Genomic DNA, 15,980 nt, shown 5'->3' with positions numbered 1-15,980 from the left:
CGGTGCCACGCAGAGATATCCTTTCCCCTTGATGAGTCTTGACTGACAAAGCCTGTCTGGGTTCTGTCTCGGGGACAGTTTGAGGCTCACATTACAATATGACTTCTGAGGCCTTTGAAGTCCCAGCTGCAGGGGCAAAAGCACCACAGTGATTAGGGGGCCAGCCTTCTCAGGGAAGGGGATGGCTACACTGTTGAATACTAAATGCAATTAAAAAGGAGCACCTGGGATCAAATCAAAACAAAGAATGTGACTCTGGCTCCAAGCAGAACGGGGCTCATTTGATCACTACAAAGTGCTTGATTCAGAAAAAAAAAACTCAAAACTTTAAAAACCCAAAATAAAGTTTTAAAAAACCTCTCTGACCTGCCAACTCAACAAAGGAATGTACACATTCTTGTAACACCTTCAGGGCAGTCCACAGGCAAATTCAGTTTGCAGCCCCCTCATACCCATGGGGTTCTTTTCTGTGCTGTCTGGGCTTCTTCGTGCTTCCTCAGAGGCCCAAAACTCTCACTCTTCCCCTCACTTCTCACACTCATTCTGCTCCTGCCCACCCAGGGCTAATGTCTTAGAGGCAGTGACTGCTCTAGATGTATGCATGTGCACATGTATGTGTGTGAGTGCTGCATGTGCGTACTGGTTATAGCACCTTACACTATCTCTATCAAAACACATCTATCCCCTTTCCCATTCCCACAGGCTGCTACAGATGCTGATCTAGCTTCAGGACTCCTTAAAACACAGATGGACAGGCCTGGCCCAGGGCTTTCTGACTTGATAGGTCCAGGATAGGATAGAGAGTTCACATTTCTAACTAATCACTGGGTGACCCAGCTGCTGCTGCTGGAAGAACCGTGCTTTGAGAACCACCAGCTGCCTCCAAACAGCAGACTAAGAAGCTAATTAGTGGCTGTTGCATTGAAGGAAAATGTTCTGGACCAAGGAAAGCTGAGTTTGAGCTCCTTCCCAGCACGTACCTACTTGGGCATGTCCCCAGGGTCCTGAGGTTCTCAGTCTTGAACTCACACTGGAATCACACTGTACCCTTTATAAAATTGGTGGAACACCCCCACCTAAGATCAACTTAATCAGAATCTCAGGGCATGGCTCCAAAACATCAATATTTGGTACAATCTCCACAGGTCGTTCATTCTCCTCTGCTTTTAACCTCTCTGGCTTCAGTATCACCCTCTGAATAATGGCCATAATAACTGTTACGTCACCAGACCATGGAGAAGCCCTCGGACACGAGGCTACTCAAATTTTAATGACACAAATTCTCAAATTCTAGGTGTAAGTTTCCCTCAGAGAAAACATTTAAATTTTAACAGAGCCCATTAACACCTCTGTTAATATCTAAATCAGGGCTGGTATTTCTGGCACAAGTTAAGCTGTTGCAGAAAGTTGGAGGGGTGGAAAGCATTTTAACAAATTCATCTTATTCCTCTGACACACGTCTCTCCTTGCTTGTGTTTTTTTCTTCATTTTTTCCACCCAGTATAAGAAAGTTAAATTACTTTTGGTGGCTATCCAATGGCTTGGTGACCCTAATTTACTCTAGCCCAGGGGCCAGCAAACTTTCTATGAAGGACTTGATAATAAATATTTTAGGCTTTGTGGGCCAAATGCCTGCTGCCATTACTCAACTCTGCCACTGTAGCACAAAAGCAGCCACAGACAAAAACAAACAGCCATAGATGATACATAAATGGATGGGCATGGCTGTGTCCCAATAAACTTTGCCTACAAAAATAGGTGGCAACCTGAATTTATGTGTATAACTTGCTGACCACTCCTCTAAGCGACCAATAAAGACAAAAATATTCAAAGTCAACTCAAGGAAGCAGCTAGCCTCTTTCTCATGAGATGTAAGAAGCAAAGAATGCTTTCTCTCCATGTTCATGTATATGGCCTGAGTGTGAAGGCAAGTGAGGAAGACAGGGTGATCCCCTGGATGGGCAAAAGTGAAGTCACTCGCTTCAAAATCATCATTTGGTCAGGCATGGTGGCATATGTCTACAATCCCAGTACTCTGGGAGGCTGAGGTAGGAAGATCTCAAATTTCAGCCTAGCCTGGACAACTTAAGAGATTTAGTGAGACCCTCTCTCAAAGTAAAAAGTAAAAAGGAGCTGAGGATGTTGCTCAGTGCAAAATCCCTGGGTTCAATTCCCAGTGATGAGAAAGAAAGAAACAAACAAACAAACAATTTGCAACTAGCTTAAGACTTATTCCCAGAGAAGATGGTGTGATCTTCCCAGGTTGACTATGAGTTCTCTGGAAAAAAGCCAACGCACCCACCACCACCTTAAATTGCTGCTTCTGGGCCAGGGATGTAGCTCAGTGGTTCCACTGCCTGCCTTGCAAATGCAAGGTATTGAGTTCGATTCCGGTACAATAAAGAAATTGCTGCTTTCTGCTTAAAGCAGACAGGGAGTCTCCGTAAGTCTTTGCTTAACAATAGGAACTTTCACCTAGCTTTATAGAAAACCCACCACAGTAACAAAAGGAGGGATCCCTTTTCCCAAGCATTGTAAATCACAGTGCTTCCTTCTGTACAGTTGGACCAGGAAAGTGAGGATTTGTGTCCTCCCTGGTCCTTTGGCAATGTCTGGAGACATTTTGAGTTATCACAACTGGGGGAAGAACTAGTGGCATCTCATGGACTGAGGCCGCAGAGGATGCTCAACATCCTACAGTGCCCAGGACAGGCCTGCCACACTCATCTGGTGTGCACTGTCACGACTGCCCAGGCGGAGAACCCCCAAGAGAGCACCACACAGCTGAGCAGTTGCAAAAGGGAATGTTTAGAGGCTATGACAAAGGACTTCGATCCCTCTTGCCAAGTTTCTCTTTACCTTGTTTCTTGAAACAGGCTCCTTCCTCTGCCTGATCACTACAGCCGTGGATCCCTCCCTCTTGCACTAGAAGTGAAAGAATATGGAGGACAGTGGATCTTACAGCTGGAAGTAAATCAGGAGATCACCTCATGCAGGCCCTATTAGGGTTGCTCTTCTCCAACTTTGTCCACAAATCATTTGGGGTGGTAGAGATGCAGATTCCAACTTCAGGGCAGAAGCATTTCAGACCTGCACTTGCTGTGGCACTGCAGGCACAGGCAGCCCCAGCTGCACAGGGATGATGAAGTGTAAGGAAATGTCCCTGTCCCACAGATGACGTGATCATAATCCACTAAAGTTAACTCACTTCTCCCAGGGCATTCAGCTGGAAATTCTGAAAAGAATCTGAAAAAGTGACTTCCTGGACCCTGCCACCAAAGAATGAACCACAGAACCCACTTGTCCTCAGGACCCCAAAGTGTCTTGGGGAAACACGGGGTATGTAAGCTCTGTGAGCCTGTTTTCACCCTGCAGTGCCCTGTTCTTTCTCCCTGGCTCTTTAATAATCAGCAGGGTTCTGTTCAGTAGGTCTAAGGAGAGATGATAGGAAACAGGGAGGTCAGCTTTTGGGGGAAGGGGTTTGAGGGGAAGGGCAGAGAGGAAAGTGGGGAGGGGGATCAAAAGTAATGGATGGATCTTTGAGACCATAATGCTAAGTGAAATAAATTAGACACAGAAAGCTCAATATCACATGGTTTCTCTTATGTGAGAAATGCAAAATATAAATAATTTAAAGAACAAAATGAAAGAGATGATGGCAGGAAACAGGGAGGTAGACTTTGGAGGGAAGGGGGGTAAAAATGATCAAGATGTGTACTAATACGTACAGAAACATGTACTAATTCCCCCAAATGAATGTAATTCTTATGCATTACAAACATATAATAATAATAACCCAGCAGGGACTCTGGCTCCAGGCAGCACTTCGCTTCAGCAACTCCCTGGGGCAAGTTCCTTGACAATCACGTAAACTATCCAGCAGCCACTCCTGGAAATGTCTTTCTGGGGACAGACTGGAGTTTGAAAACTGACAGAAAAGGCAACCTGTTCACGCAAAAGGAGCAATCTCCAACTTCCGGTCCAGTTTGTGCGGGCTGGAAACAGGTGGAAGAGTGTGCGTGTGTGAAAGGGACATGGGCCCCGGCAGGAGCAAGGAACGTTCTACCAGCAAGCAAGCGTCCTCTGGACCCAACCTGTCAGGCGGCCTGTGTGTCGGGAATTTATGGATGTGTTTTCAATTTCTCTGACAGAATCTGTTTGGATTGAGGACAGCTGTTTAATCTTTGAAATATGTGTTCCATAACAAACGCTGGAATCACATATAAATCGCTCCTTTCGTCCTGTGAGCCAAACCCTGACTAAAGGGGTTTGCAAATCCCCACAAGGTGCTCTTTGCTTATTGCTCATTCGAAAAGAAAAAAAAAAACATTGCTTTAATGAAATGCAATGTTGAGGAGCTGCCAAAAATAGATGCTCCCTATCTGCCTTCACATATGGTAGCTTCTTTCTAGCCAATTAACTACCAATGAACTGAGGAAGAGCTGTAAAACGGGGCATGCGCATATGGCCTGGGCACAGATGGAAGTGTCTGATCCTGACTCCTCCCACAAAGGCCCAGGATGATCAGCAAGACCCAGACTTTTATGTACAAGGCCATCCTTCTTTGCCTTCGCTAAGCCCCCAGAATTAAGACTGATGGGTTGACACCTTTGGGACAAATCCTGTATGTTCATTCTCTGCCTCTGGCTTTTAACTACATCACGCTAAAGAGAAATATCCAAGGCCCACAAAAGGTTATTCTTTCATGAGTTTTACCAACAGACTTATTTCTACATTAACACCAGGCTACAGAGATTTTTCAGGGGGAAGGGTGGTCTGGAACTGTAGTGGATATGGGGTTTCCCACTGTCTGAAAATATGCAACTTATACCCAAATCTTTAACTTATCCTTGGAAATATATCCAGAATTTAAGAACTTCCCTAAGGCCAGCCTCCATATTGCTCATCTATTACAATACCCTCTAACAAGAGTCCTGGCTCCCATACTTACTGTCCAACCACCAGAATGGTTTGTGGACAGCACAAGTCAAATGCCACTCCCTGAAATTCTGGGTCTTTACCTGGCCCTTCAATATCCTAAGGCATTTGCTCATGTCTACCCTCCTTCCAAAGGAAAAACAGAATGGACCTCAAATACCCTCAATCTCACCCCATACCTGACATCGTCAGTCATGGATCCCTAGTGGGACCCCATCACGGTAGGTCCATTTCCACTTCAGGGCATTTACATTTACTGTGTTCACAGCTGGTTCTCTCACCTAATCAGGGGGGACTCCTCTCACCCCACTAACTAGCACTTCTTCTAGGTCATGGGCATGTGGGCATTCTTTTTAAAATTTTCTTTAAGGTTGAAAGTTTTCAAAATAAAAACACACAATTCAAACCCTTGTGGTTCCCAGGGTACTAGAGAAGATTTTTTCTGTTCAAAGAAAGGATGTGGCTAGGTGTGGTGGTGCCCACCTGTAATCCCCAGTACTCCAGGAGATTGAGACAGAAGGATCACAAGTTTGAGCCCAGCTTCGGCAACTTAGGGACTTAATGAGACCATGCCTCAAAATAAAAAGTAAAAAAGGGTTAGGGATGTAGCTCAATATAAAGGCTTTGGGTTCAATCCCAAGTATAACATGCACAGAAAAGGAAGGATGAAAGAATGAAGAAATGTCAGACCAAATTGTACCCCCCAGCCTACCACACAGAGTACACACACAGGTGGCCTGCGGAAAGTGGTCCTGCCCTATCCTTGGACATTTCGAGCCAAACTCTCAATTTTTATTTGGTTTATTTGATCATTGCCCACTTAGCCAAGAACAAGCTATTTAAAAGCCAACCAAATTGATGTCATGATCTGCTTGACAATCTTAAGGATGGGTCTGTAACTTAGTTACATGCCTCAGCCATGTTACCATACCAGGTTTCCAGAGGATCTGTTGGGCAGAAACAGGCTGTGAAATCACAGTATCTGTTCCATTTATGACATGCTTGTTGAGAACTCTGTGCTTGTTTTAAAAGTGAGGTTCAAACATTTAATTTTTAATAAGGTGCCGATGTTTACAGAGAATGTTACAATAAAAAAAGTTGCTATGCGGTTGTTCCAATACCAAATGCGAATATATCTCATAAAAGTAGCACATAGGCTCATTCCCAGCACACCTAGGACAGCAAATAAATAGTTATTACCCAACCGGTGAAAATGGGATCTGGTTAATGTTTCCCAAGGTAGACATACAGGCTCCTTTCTCATGTAAATCATTTCAAAAGCTAGAAGCTGAGTCTGATAAAACACTGCCTACACAAAATCAAAATGAAAGCATATTACAATTAAATGGGAATTCAATAGACTCCTCTTCTTGGGTTTCACATCTTTTCCAGCTCAGCACTGGATAATGAATACTGAGTAGACTTTGCACGTGTTGATAATTTAAAGTAATCAGATCTCACATAAGTGAAACAAACATCTCCAACATCTTCAGTTTCTGTGACTTATTAAGATTCAAAGTGTATCTGTTTACAGGTCCTCTCCTTCACAAGCCCATGGGGAAGTACTGGGCCGAGAACCTTGAGCCTGCCTGCTTTTAAGCAACACCTAGTGCTCAATTTTTAATGACTCACTTTGAGCATGCTGACCTTTCCCTAACAGCCACAGGAACATCTGCAGTCCCAAGCGATGCACTGAAAAAACACTTGGAAAACATTCACCTATCACTTCCAGGATTCCTTTATCTGGTGTCTTGTAGCCCATTTCCTCAGTAGTAGAGAGGGGAAAATAAGACACAAGTGATGTGCCTTGCTGAGAACTCCTCTTCCACTGTGTGCCATGGTTTTGTACATTAAAAACAGATTCAGAGAAAAGAGTTATACAAATATCTGGAAAAGAAACAAACATTGTTCAGAAAGATATTTATTTTACCTCGCACCAGGTAAAGTGGATTGAAATTCTGCACTGGCATACAGCAAACACCCTCAGAATCCCACCTGGGTACTTCTACAAGAGTGACCCAGAGCTGGGCAATGTCCCTTTGGAACTCGGATGAGGCCTGACTTAGCCAGTGAGTGGACCACGTGGCTAAGGTGGACTCCTTGGGAAGAAGGCCATTAACTATAGCAGTCCTGACTACAGACTCCCCATCCCTGCCCTTCCCCTGCCTATCTGACCCTGTCTTCCTATGGAGGAGAGTCTGAGTCTTCCCACACCATACTCCAGGATCAACTTGCAAAGAAAAGAAGACTGGATTATTTCCAAAGTCATTCTTGCAATGGCTTCCGATACAGTCCTGAACATCTCTGTGCTGAGCACTGGGAGAAGGGCACAACTCTCAACTTCCCTCTTGGTGACCCTGGCCTGGAGAAAACCATCCCCTCAGCCCCTTCCATGGCCTCTAGGTTAGATGAAAATTCTGCTGTTTCACTGACCTTTGGCTACCTGTGTACTATTTTCTGTTCTCTCTAAAGCTATCTGTTTCAGCTAAAAGGGCCTCCCAGATTATAAGAGGTCAGGCTCTGACAAATACTCTTCCTGTTACTGGCCAGCTTTGAGGTGAGACACACAGGGATATGAGGGAAACTAAATGAGATAAACTCTAAAATTTTAGGATTTATAGTGCAGGAGAATCCTGATCAACTGCACATGTTCTGTGGAAACTCCAATAATAACACTAAGATTTGTTGCTTAATATTTGTGCTGTGAATGAGACAACAAATTTCATTCTAAGACCAAAGTTGAAATTCCTCTGTTAACTGGACATTTCCTTGCTGATGTGGCTATCTGATGTTAATCTGGAGGGGAGCAATTGATAACGGAAACATTTTCCATAGTTGACAGCATGACTTGACTTAAACATTTTAATCCAGAGAACAAGACTCTTTATAACTAGAATTTTTTAAGAGAACCCCACTTGTAGCTCAGTTTCTATCAAAATGACAATTCTGATTAAGACTAAGAAATGATAGATTCTGATTAGGTAGTCTATGTCAATCTGATAGAAAACGCAGGAAACAAAGTGGTTAGAAGAATGTTTGGGAGGAGTTTGTCAAGAATGAAAGGGCAAGGAAGATGCAAAGGGCAGTAACAGGGAATTTCATATGGCAGATATATTCTCCTACCAAGAACCAATCCCTCTTCTTATGAGGAAAACTTAAATTTCATTTAGAGAGTAATGTGCCCTTCCCAGGCTTGCATGCAGGTATAGAGCACCAAGCAACAGAATTCTACCCAATAGGTGTTGCTGAACATGTTGGGGAAAGCTCTGCTCTCCTGATACAGACTTTGCACCTTGTTAATTGCCTCTGTCTTCTTTTTCCCACTTAGAAAGCAGACATAATACCTGGAGGTTCCGCAACCACCTTGCGACTATGAGGCAATATGTCAAAGGACAGAGGATGAGGATGATAGAAAAGAAATGCCAAACAGTTTGGATCCCTGTTGATATTATGGAGACAGCCCTGGGGTGCTTCTCCCCCAGATTTCTTATTCAGCCCTTCACTACTTTTGGGTTTCCTATTATTTGCAGTCAGGTGCACATGAACCTGAAACATCAATATTCAATGGCAATGAGATGGAAAAAGATGAGGATGATTCTGGGCAAAAGGAGGGATGAAGACTAAAGTGAAGAAGCAAGTGAGGTAAATCAGACTAATCACAGAATGGGCCTAATACACAGCTTAGTTCCACCCTGCAGGAAAGACAGAAAGTCCTGATGAAAAGAATAAATGCATCATTACGTCAAATACACACGCCCACTTCTTAAATTGGCTATATGACATTGAACTCTGTCCTTCTGTTCTGTGATTGTTCGTATGAAAGTGCATGCTTAGACATTAAAACTGGACATTTTGCATCCTACAGCGAAGAGAATGGAACAGATTTAGAATCAATTTAGTATCTCTCTTCCAATCCATTTGGAGGAGTTCCCACTGAGAACGTGTATGCCTCATCCTCTTCACAGTCATAGGAAAAATAAGTAGAAACAGTAGGGAGCCAGTTTTGACTCTTGCATATATGCTACTTGGAAATTAAAACACACGTGTGGCAAGCAGAGCGCATACAGGCCACAACCCACGGAAAGTGCCGGACTGATCAATTATTAAGAATGCACAGGCAACAGGAATAAGTAAATGAAGCAAATGCAATGGGGATGTAAGTCAGTACTCAGGTACATGTCCCTCAAAATAAGGATACAGCCTCTCACCTGAGAGGGAACGACATGCAACACAACATGCTTCCGTGGTTCCTCATCCAGGCCAAGGTGCTCGTCAGTCCCAAGGTGTCGATCTGACACAGTGAAATGTTTTCTTCAGGGTCATCATGGCAAGCATCTATGATGTTGGCTCAAAAGTGGATAAATAAGCAAAAATAATGGGCAATGGGCTGAGAAGAGGAGCAAGAAATGGGACAGTCATGAGCACACCCACTGGGGGTAACTTGCAGCTTTCACTCTTCACCTTTAATTTTTCTTTTCCAGCAAAGTAAGTGCAAATGTCGTTAGCATGATTCAGTAACATAGCAGCAAAATTTCAAGAATCAATAAATAAGAACATTGCCATGCCAGTACCCCTTTGTTCTTTGGACTCAAAGCTTCACATGTGTTCTGAAGTTACAAACAAACATCAGCCTTGAGCAGACAGGGCCAGAGGTTCTCCATTCAGCATTTGTGTTCCGTATCATCATAGAAACCACATCATTTACAACCACCCACATGCCCCCACAGCAGTTAGCAAACTCATTAAGAAACACAGCTTGAAACTCATAAGGGGTTAAAGCTATGAAATGTCTATCATTGATGGTTTTGCTTTAAAAAAAAAAAAAGATTTCACCCTTCTTCTCTCCTTTCAAAGAAAGCTTTTGTTTCTGCTGCTGCCAGTGCATGATCTTTCACTGGGATAATAATGTATCATTCATTTATTTGTTTATTTATTTTAAAATGATATAGTCAATGTTGTTTCTCAAAATAATTGCCACCTTGTTGCTAATTAAACATGATGGATTCAGGGTCCTGGTTTGCCATCTGGGCCATGTGTCTCAAAACATCCTTTTTCGTGATGATGCCAAGAAGTCTCCTGGAGTGGAAAGAAAATGGAGACGAGATCAGCCCTTGCACGGACTCATTTTTGTCCATAAGCCCCAGTGCCTTTTCCCCCAGAGCTCAGGGTTAGGTGAAGTTTCTCAATTTCCCTTATGGTTGGGCAGGATCAATGGACTCAGTCTTGTCCAAGTGGCCCATAGGCAAAGGTGACAGAGGCCACTCCCAGTTCTCCTGCACATTTCATCTGTTAACCAGAGCCAGAGGAGACAGTGAAGGACCAGGGCCACAGAGGACTGACTTAAGGACCACCAGATTTAAAACACCAGGTCTATGCCAGACTGCATTGTCAAGAGCCCACACCTGCAACCCACATAGGTATGACGTGTAAGAAAAATAAACATTTATGGCATTAAGCCACTGTGACTGCAAGCATGTTTATTATAGCAGTAAACTTATGATGACTAATACACTCTCTTAAATTTCATGACTATAATCAATTCTAAAAGTGCTTATAAAAGCCATTGTGAAAACTTGACCACACCAAGAAATTCCAAGTGTAAGAGAAACTGTAAATATAAAAAATGTTAGGTATAAGATAAAATGTATTCTATTTTTAATTTGATCTTGCTGGAAGGAAAAAGTTCAATATTCATCTCTGATCATATATGCAAGTTACCTCTCCTTTGAAAATCCCACTGCTTTCAATTCATAGACAATGCCACTGACCAGTGTCCCTTGCATGGGACCACCTCGACTATACCTCAGTCAACCCCACAGAGCACCATTCACAAACGTAAATACTGCTCCCTGAATTCTGCAGTGCCCATCTGCACAGCTGTTCACAGCAACCTTTGCTTCACTGCTTTATTAAACACTTAAAGGACAATGTGCAGGAAAAACATTATGCCTCCCAGGTGAAGTGACAGGTTCAAGAGAAGAGGATGTGCATGACTTCTTTGGAATATAAATTCCATTATCAAATAAGGTTTTTTGAGACAGGGTCTCACTATGTAGTGGAGACTAACCTGGAACTCACTATGTAGCCCAGACTTGTCTCGAACTCACAGTGATCCTCCTGCCTCAGCCTCCCAAGTGCTGGGATTACAGGTGTGCGCCACCACGGCCGGCTCAAATAAATTTTTAAATGACTGATCACTGTATCTCCATCATACCCAAGAAAAGGAAAATGAGGCAGCAAATTATAACAATCTCACATAGAAATACCATACAGCTATTAAAATGACAGGATTCAGAGCCAGGCATGTTGGTGCATGCCTAGAATCCCAGCTAATTGGGAGGCCCCAGGCAGGATCAAGATGGTATGTTTGAGTCGCACCTGGGCAATTTAGCAAGGGCCTGGGGATGTAGCTCAGTGCAAAGGCCCTGAGTTCAATACCCATTACCACACACAGAAAAGACAGGTTTATACTCTGTGTCCACATAAAATGATGAGATAAAAAAAAATCAGAAAACACAACTGTAATATCCTGCCATTTTAAAACGAAAGCTAAATATAGGTAAGTTCATTGTTTACTAATAGTAGATAAGAAGAGGGGACACAACTATTCCAAGGGGTATTCACATCAGCTACACCTGGTGAGAAAGTCAGGCCACAATTCAGACTTTTTTGTATTTGACCACATTCAACCTTACACAGCCTTGAAAATGTGATTTTTGGTGTGTTCATGTCCACATCTATCATCCTAGGTAGACAGGTCATAGAAAATACTGCCCCTTCCACTCTGTCTCGGAAAAACATCTTTAAGAGAGAGGAAAACAGCAAAAGGGGCCTTTAAAAGCAGGCTAAACAGCAGCTGTGTGAGGGGGCAGTCGCCTGAAGGGAGTGTGGAGGGGTGGTTTAGGCAGACAGACCCTCAAGCTGTTTGGCATTCCTTGACTTTAGTCATGGCCATGCTTTACTTTAAATACATTTCTAAAATGTATCACAAAGCAATAAAATATAAGACGCCCCATAAAACAAGATGCTGCTCTACAAACCTATCAAGTTGGGTCTGAGTCTTTTTATTAGTCACCCAGAGTGCTTTCACAACAAAAGACATAGATGAGGTAGCTTAAACAAGAGGAATATATTTTTTCAAAGTGTCAGATCAAGATGCCCACAGGTTATTTGCTCCAGAGGCCACTCTCCTTGGTTTACAGATGGATAGTGCCACCTCCTTGCGTGTCTCTACATGGCTTCTTCTCTGGCCTATATACTCCCTGTGTGTCTCCCTCTTCTGAGGACATCAGTCCCATTGAACTAGGGTCTACCCTAATGGTCTCATTTAACCTTCACTACCTCCGTAAAGACTTATGTCCCAACAGGCACGTTGGGGATTAACATGGGAATCTAGAGGCAGGGACAATGCCCTCTGAGTGCTTCCCTCTCTGCACCAGATAAAATTAAAACACATGTAAGATGGAAGAGCTGACTTAAACAAACCCAGCTTGTTCACCCAAATGTTGGTATAATCCTGCAGCAAGGGACAACTAAAGGAGATGCTAATGTGAGTATGACCACAGCCGAAGAAATGAGGACCCTGCCATGGCTCTGGTCTCCTCACACAGAGATGTTGCTGAGTCCAGCTGGTGAAAACTGATGAAAACTTTTCCACCCTGATTTGTCTTAGTTGCTTAGGGGTCAACTGCGTAACAAGGACAATTGCATTCATTCAGTGAGAGGTCAGGATTTTCTCCGAGCACTGCTCCCAGTGCTTCACCAAAGCACTTGTTTCTGTGGAAGCTCTGGTGAGCCCCTCACTCATTAGAGCTGCCCTTCACCTGGGCAGCTGAGAAGAGCAGCTCAGGTCTCTGGACCTGCAGCACATTGGGGGCTCAGAGGCCCAGAGAAAGAAAAGAGGTTTCCTCCTGAGGTCTGATACATTTCTTCTTTACACTGATGATGCTAATTATTTCAAAGGGAGCAGTAATATCCAGTAGAGGTGGCTCTGACACTGAGGACTACTACGTAAAAGCAAATGGGCATCCCCTGTGAGGTCCCACCTGTACAGCAGCAGCTATCCCAACCTGAGTCTATAGGACTCTCCCCATCCCTCTATGCTCCTCCAAAAGGATGTACGCAGGGCTTCTCCACCTTGACACAACTGACAGTAGGGGGCTTGGTCATTTTTTGCTGATGGGGAGTGGGGAGCTGTCTTGGGCAGGCCTCTACCCTCTATTATATGTCTGATATGTCCCTGACCCCCAGGGGAAATTTCTCTAAACTCTGTTAAATGTCTCCTGTGGGCAAGGGTCAAAATCTCCCCGTTGTTTAGCACCACTGTTCAATTTTAAAATGATGAAATATTGCCATGCTTGATGGCTTATAGCCACCAAGGTGAATACTCTGGAATATCCCTTGCTGCCTTTATATTGCTTCTACAACCCAACTGAGCTCATCACAATTCTTAACCAAAGACTACTGGCTAGCACCAACTCTTAGGCACTTTCAATTATCGCTCCTAGCTGGGAGCTTTCCAGTAAGAGTCATGGTGGCACATGGTGCCAGAGCACAGTGGCACATGACTATAATCCCAACACTCTGGGAAGCTGAGGCAAGAGGATCGTGAGTTCAAGCCCAGTCTGGGCAACTTAGTGAGACTGTCTCAAAATAAAAATGAAAAGGGATGGAGGGATGTAGGTCAGTGCCAAGGCCCAGAGTTCAATCCTCAGTACAGAGAGAGAGAGAGAGAGAGACAGACTGACCCTGTATGGGTGCACATATACTGTGCACGGCAGGTAGAAGCCCCCAACCCGGTCATATACTCTCACAACTTCACTGAACAGGTTTCCCAATAGCCCAGGAGTCTGGATCCTTGGAGATGATTCTGCATACCTTCCAGCTGCCCCCAGATCTATTCCTCACTCTTACTGAAGGCTGCTGTGAAGACAGCACTGATATCCTCTGGGGCCTGGGGCCTATACCCAAGGCCCTCGATAGCTCACACTCAGCACAGCTCTGCCCCTAGTGCCTGGCAGCTAATCATGCTTTGAGAAATAAGACCTCTGGAAGAAACCCAGATGGGAATGACTCTCAATCCAATTCCCTTCAACCTTGAACAAAGTGTTTTGCCTCTTAGAGTGTCATATCCTCATCTCAAAAGTAAAGAGAACCTAAATGCCCACCACCTAATTGAACCAGTAAGTAAATGTAGTGCATCTACACAGTAGAGTGTTACTCACCATGAACGGGACAAAGAACTGACATATGCTGCAACACGGGCGAATTTTGAAAGTGTTATGCTAAGTAAAAGGAAGCAATCACAAAAGGTCACAGTTCAGATGATGCCATTTGTATAAAGTGTCCAGAATAGGCAAGTCCTTGAAGACAGAAATATTAATGGGTGCCAGTGGCTAGGGGGAGAGTGGGACGGGAAGTGACTGCTAATGGGAATGGGGTTTTGTGGGGAGAGATGGAATATATTCTGGAATTAGAAGAAGGCAATGGTTACACAACCATATGAATACAACAAGACCCTTGCAGGGTACAACGTAAGATAGTGGATTTTATGGTGTTTGGATTATATCTCAGGAGAAAGGGAGGGGGGAAGGAGGAAAGGGACAGACAGACTAAACAGAGTTTCCACATGACTCAGCTATTCCATTTCTAGGTATATGCCCAGGAGAAATGAAAATATATGTCTACACAAATCTTCTACATGGATCCTCTTTGTAACAGTATTATTTATAATAGCCCAAAGTGGAAACAACCTAAATGTCCATCATGGAAGACTGAATAAACAAAATGTGGTCTATCCATACAACGAAAGACTGTTCAGCCATAAACAGAAAGGAGGACCATATGTGCTTCAACATGGATGAACTTTGAAAATACTATGCCGAGTGTAAGGAGCCAGACACAAAAGACCACATAGTACATGACTACATGCCTGCGTGATGTCTTGAGAGACCAAGGCACGGATTAGTGATTGCCAAGGGCTGTGTTATAAGGAGGTGATGGCCAACAGCTACAAAGATTCTTTTAGAGTGATAGGAAAGTTCTAAAGTTGATGATGGTAATGGACAATGCATTTCCTACTAAAACCACCAAATTATACATTTTAAATGAGTGTCTTGTATGGTTCATGAATTAATAAAGACAAGGCTTCATGGGCTACCCAAAGCTCCACTCACTACTCAGAGACTAAGAATCTGGTGATGGCAACAAAAGGCAGGTGAAAGAATTTTCTAACTGACCTATGTAAAAAAGTAGAACAGAAGCCGGGCATGGTGGCGCATGCCTGTAATCCCAGCACTCCGGATGCTGAGGCAGGAGGATCGCTGTTGACTTTGAGACCAGCCTGGGCTACATAGTGAGTTCCAGGTCAGTCTCAACTACGTAGTGAGACCCTGTCTCAAAAAACGAAAAGCAGAACAGCAAAATGAAGGGCAGGAGAAGAATAGATAGAGTGTAAAAGTGCGAGCATTTACAAATGTTGGGATTTGTATTGCCCTTTCAAAATAAAAAAAAAGGAACAGTTATAAGGCCAGCAGCTTGTTCCTATAATATGCCACTCTGCAGGCTGTGCGCGGAATTGAAATCAGAGAAGAGGTGAGCAGATCATCCCACAGGGCCAAGGCACTCACAGGTGTTCTTAGACTATGGGTTGGAAGGGCTTCACAGTTTGCAATGGCAACTAGCAGACAATCCCTCCACTTGAGCTGCTCCATCGTCCTCTGCCATCTATTCTCTATTGGAAAGCCTATCTCAGGACATTCTGCCTGGCAATGACTGCCTTACATAACATGATACACACTGGATCACATCCATGTTCCTTAGCAAATGACAAGCTCCTCTGCTTTTTTTTTTTTTTTTTTTTTTTTTTTTTTTTTTTGGTGATACTTTCTGAGTCTTTAGTTTGCAGCCAAAACAGATGTTCAGTAAAATGTTGCTTAAGTCAACGTCTCCTTGAAAACAGTATGAACACTTGGATTTGCAAAGTGATGAGAAGTCTACTAAAACACACACACACACACACACACACACACACCCTTACCATA

At 43.6% G+C, this 15,980-nt stretch overlaps 1 protein-coding gene across 8 annotated transcripts in view; it reads right to left on the bottom strand.

The window, feature by feature from the left end:
- Positions 1-15,980, bottom strand: part of Clcn4 (chloride voltage-gated channel 4) — a 90,227-nt gene that overhangs the window by 13,935 nt on the left and 60,312 nt on the right. For 2 of the 8 annotated variants that reach the window (XR_778339.3, XR_778340.3), the window contains exon 12: positions 9,147-10,014. Coding sequence is in view for 2 of the 8 variants with exons in the window: in XM_010613991.3 (XP_010612293.1) it covers positions 9,924-10,014 (91 nt within the window). In the remaining 6 variants the exon portion in view is untranslated. Of the gene's footprint in view, positions 1-49; positions 127-5,580; positions 10,015-15,980 lie in introns of those variants that run through there. The other 6 variants (XR_778336.2, XR_778338.2, XR_778337.3 and 3 more) reach the window with 6 other exon arrangements.

This window comes from Fukomys damarensis, unplaced genomic scaffold, assembly GCF_012274545.1.
Source record: "Fukomys damarensis isolate Sample0158 unplaced genomic scaffold, DMR_v1.0_HiC HiC_scaffold_39, whole genome shotgun sequence".
NCBI lineage: Eukaryota > Metazoa > Chordata > Mammalia > Rodentia > Bathyergidae > Fukomys > Fukomys damarensis.
This window is presented reverse-complemented; position numbering and strand designations above follow the sequence as displayed.